This window comes from Aricia agestis, chromosome 12, assembly GCF_905147365.1.
Source record: "Aricia agestis chromosome 12, ilAriAges1.1, whole genome shotgun sequence".
Taxonomy (NCBI): domain Eukaryota; kingdom Metazoa; phylum Arthropoda; class Insecta; order Lepidoptera; family Lycaenidae; genus Aricia; species Aricia agestis.
Window position 1 is genome coordinate 539,322 of NC_056417.1, and position 2,817 is coordinate 542,138.

The following is a 2,817-nucleotide window of genomic DNA, read 5'->3' on the forward strand; positions in this document are numbered from 1 at the left end:
ATTATCCAGGGGGGAAACAGAAGAAGGCGTTTGTATAGAAAAACGGCCCTAGTGTCTCCTCTTAAGCTAGTCCTTGTAAGGGTAGCCATGTAGCGATGGTCCTCTGTATCTGTGCTAAATTCATCAAAATCAGTCGAATACTTTCTAAATTCTATTCGATCTAACCGAACAAATATGGTCACGTGTGTTGTAATTCGTGTACTAGGGCCGCAGCTGCGGGCCCTTATTTTATCTCAGTGTGTGCCCCGTTTAACACGAGTCTACGGAGATAATAATTAGATAATGAAATTGAGCGAACACAGCTTGATTTTTTTAAGAACGTAATTGGGAATGGTTTGTATCTTTATTCTGTATGATAATATGTGCTTAGGATTTCACGGTGGGAATATATTGTAGGTATCCTCTTGTTACTCTGTAATCTGTATTATCGTAATTTGCAAATGCAGGTTGCGGGGAATTTTTGTTATCTCGTCTCATGTTAACAATACCACTTGTTTATGCTTAAGTTGATCATATTATATTAATGCTATTTATACAAGATAATTTAATTCACAATAATAATATTATCTGATGATGTATTTTAAACAACATCCGCCTAATTAAAAAAATGTCTCAATACCTACCGCATCTCGGTAGCAATAGCCCGCGAACTCGCACAAGATAACGTTAACCAAAACAAAAATTTTCACGATGCCGCCTCCGAATATCGTTCGTCTCGTGCGGCAGCGTCGCGGTATATAAACAGGAAACATCGTCGACGCCGGTTCAGTTCACCGCAGCACCATGGCCAGCGTTGAAGGCATTACCCTCGTAGTGACCGGTGGGGCGGAGGGGCTCGGCTTCTCCATGGTCGAGAACTTCCTCCAGGGCGGCGCCAAGCTCGCTATCATCCTCGACGTTAACGAGCAGAAGGGCGCCGAGGCCATCAAAACCGTCAAGGCCAAGTATGGCGACAAGGCCGTCTTCCTCAAGTGTGACGTTACCAAGGACCTGGACGCCGTCTTCGACAAGGTGATGAGCGAGTACGGCCCCGTCGACCTGCTGGTGAACAACGCCGGCGTTCTCGCCGAGCACAGCTACAACAAGACCATCGACATCAACACCACCGCCGTCATCGCCTGGTCACTCAAGTTCTACGACGCGATGAGGAAGGACCGCGGCGGGCGAGGCGGAACCATCATCAACGTCTCGTCCATCTACGGGTACAGGATCTCCGCCTACATCCCCATCTACCATGCCTCCAAGTTCGCAGTGCTGGGCTTCTCGAAGAGCCTCGGTCATAAGATCAACTTCGAGCGGAGCGGGGTGCGCGTGGTGACGCTGTGCCCGGGCCCCACCCACACGACGCTGGCCTCGAACGTGCACATCAGGGAGGACGAGTTCCTCGAGGATTTCAAGGAGGAGGTGAAGTTGTTGGAGTGGCAGACGCCGGAGAGCATCGGGCGGGGGACGGTGGCGATCTACCGGCAGGCGGCGTCGGGAGAGGTGTGGCTGGTGGAGGGGGAGAGACCGGCCGAGAAAATAAACGTCTAAAACACTCTCGCACGTTTGAATTTCCCTCGCGGTGCACTCGATACCCACAGGCCACAACCTTCTAAGCAAGGAGTCTTATGTGCTAGTTTTAACCGACTGTTCCCTGAAATTCTCTGCTATTCGGTTATTATCACTCGCTTATGCCAATATTAAATAATGAGGGTTGTATGGCGCTATGTGTGTGGCTATGTACTCGTCAAGTCTATCGTGTCAATTGTCGTGCCAAACAGCTGGAGCTGTCATATTATGTTACAAAATAGCTGTCTTATGTCTGTCTGACATTGTCATTTGGCACGATGGACCTGACGGACACATAGCGCCATATAACCCTCATTAGGGTTTTGGGACTGTGGTGACTCATAAAGTTAGTAGAAAAATGTTTTATGCATGACTAATTGCATTTTATGCAGCACTAAAATGATGTTTGGGTGCAGACGGTTCAAATAGGCATGAATGTCACGGGCTCGCGGCATGCTATATTTTATCCACCGTGCACTATGTACAAATAGGCATGAATGTCACGGGCTCACGGCATGCTATACCTTACCCACTGTGCACTATGTACAAATAGGCATGAATGTCACGGGCTCACGGCATGCTATACCTTCCCCACTGTGCACTATGTACAAATAGGCATGAATGTCACGGGCTCACGGCATGCTATACCTTACCCACTGTGCACTATGTACAAATAGGCATGAATGTCACGGGCTCATGGCATTCTATACCTTCCCCACTATGCACTATGTACAAATAGGCATGAATGTCACGGGCTCACGGCATGCTATACCTTACCCACTGTGCACTATGTACAAATAGGCATGAATGTCACGGGCTCACGGCATGCTATACCTTACCCACTGTGCACTATGCACTAATGTTGAATGCACAAACTTTTTCAAATTAATCTTTAAAACACAAAATATTAGTCACTCTCAACATCAAGGTGTTGAAATTTAAAAAGCTTTTGAGAATTATATCAGTCTCGAAATGAGTATTCTAGAATTTCTAGATAAGAAATGATATTATTGTATTTTCATCGTTAGTAGATTAATTTGAGTTACCGTTTTTTTCTCAATAGAAATACAACCTACGCACGGACGTAAAAAAAACGTATAAATGTTAAATTTTTGTCATTTTATTAATCTGTACATTGTACAATATACTTACTTGGGCTCTTCGTCGTGAGAGTCTACGTCAAGAGCATTAGTAAAACATTTTCTCTTCATCATTAACAACGAAATAGTTTTGTTCTGGCTTAACTATTCGCACTTCAAAGTACCT

The 2,817-nt window shown here is 45.5% G+C and overlaps 1 protein-coding gene across 1 annotated transcript; it reads left to right on the top strand.

Moving 5' to 3' along the window:
* Positions 1 to 754: 754 nt before the first annotated feature.
* LOC121732323 (15-hydroxyprostaglandin dehydrogenase [NAD(+)]-like) lies at positions 755 to 1,539 on the top strand. Its single transcript, XM_042122172.1, has one exon. The coding sequence runs from the start codon at positions 784 to 786 to the stop codon at positions 1,531 to 1,533; it is 750 nt and encodes a 249-aa protein (XP_041978106.1). The 5' UTR covers positions 755 to 783; the 3' UTR covers positions 1,534 to 1,539.
* The last annotated feature ends 1,278 nt before the right edge of the window (positions 1,540 to 2,817 follow it).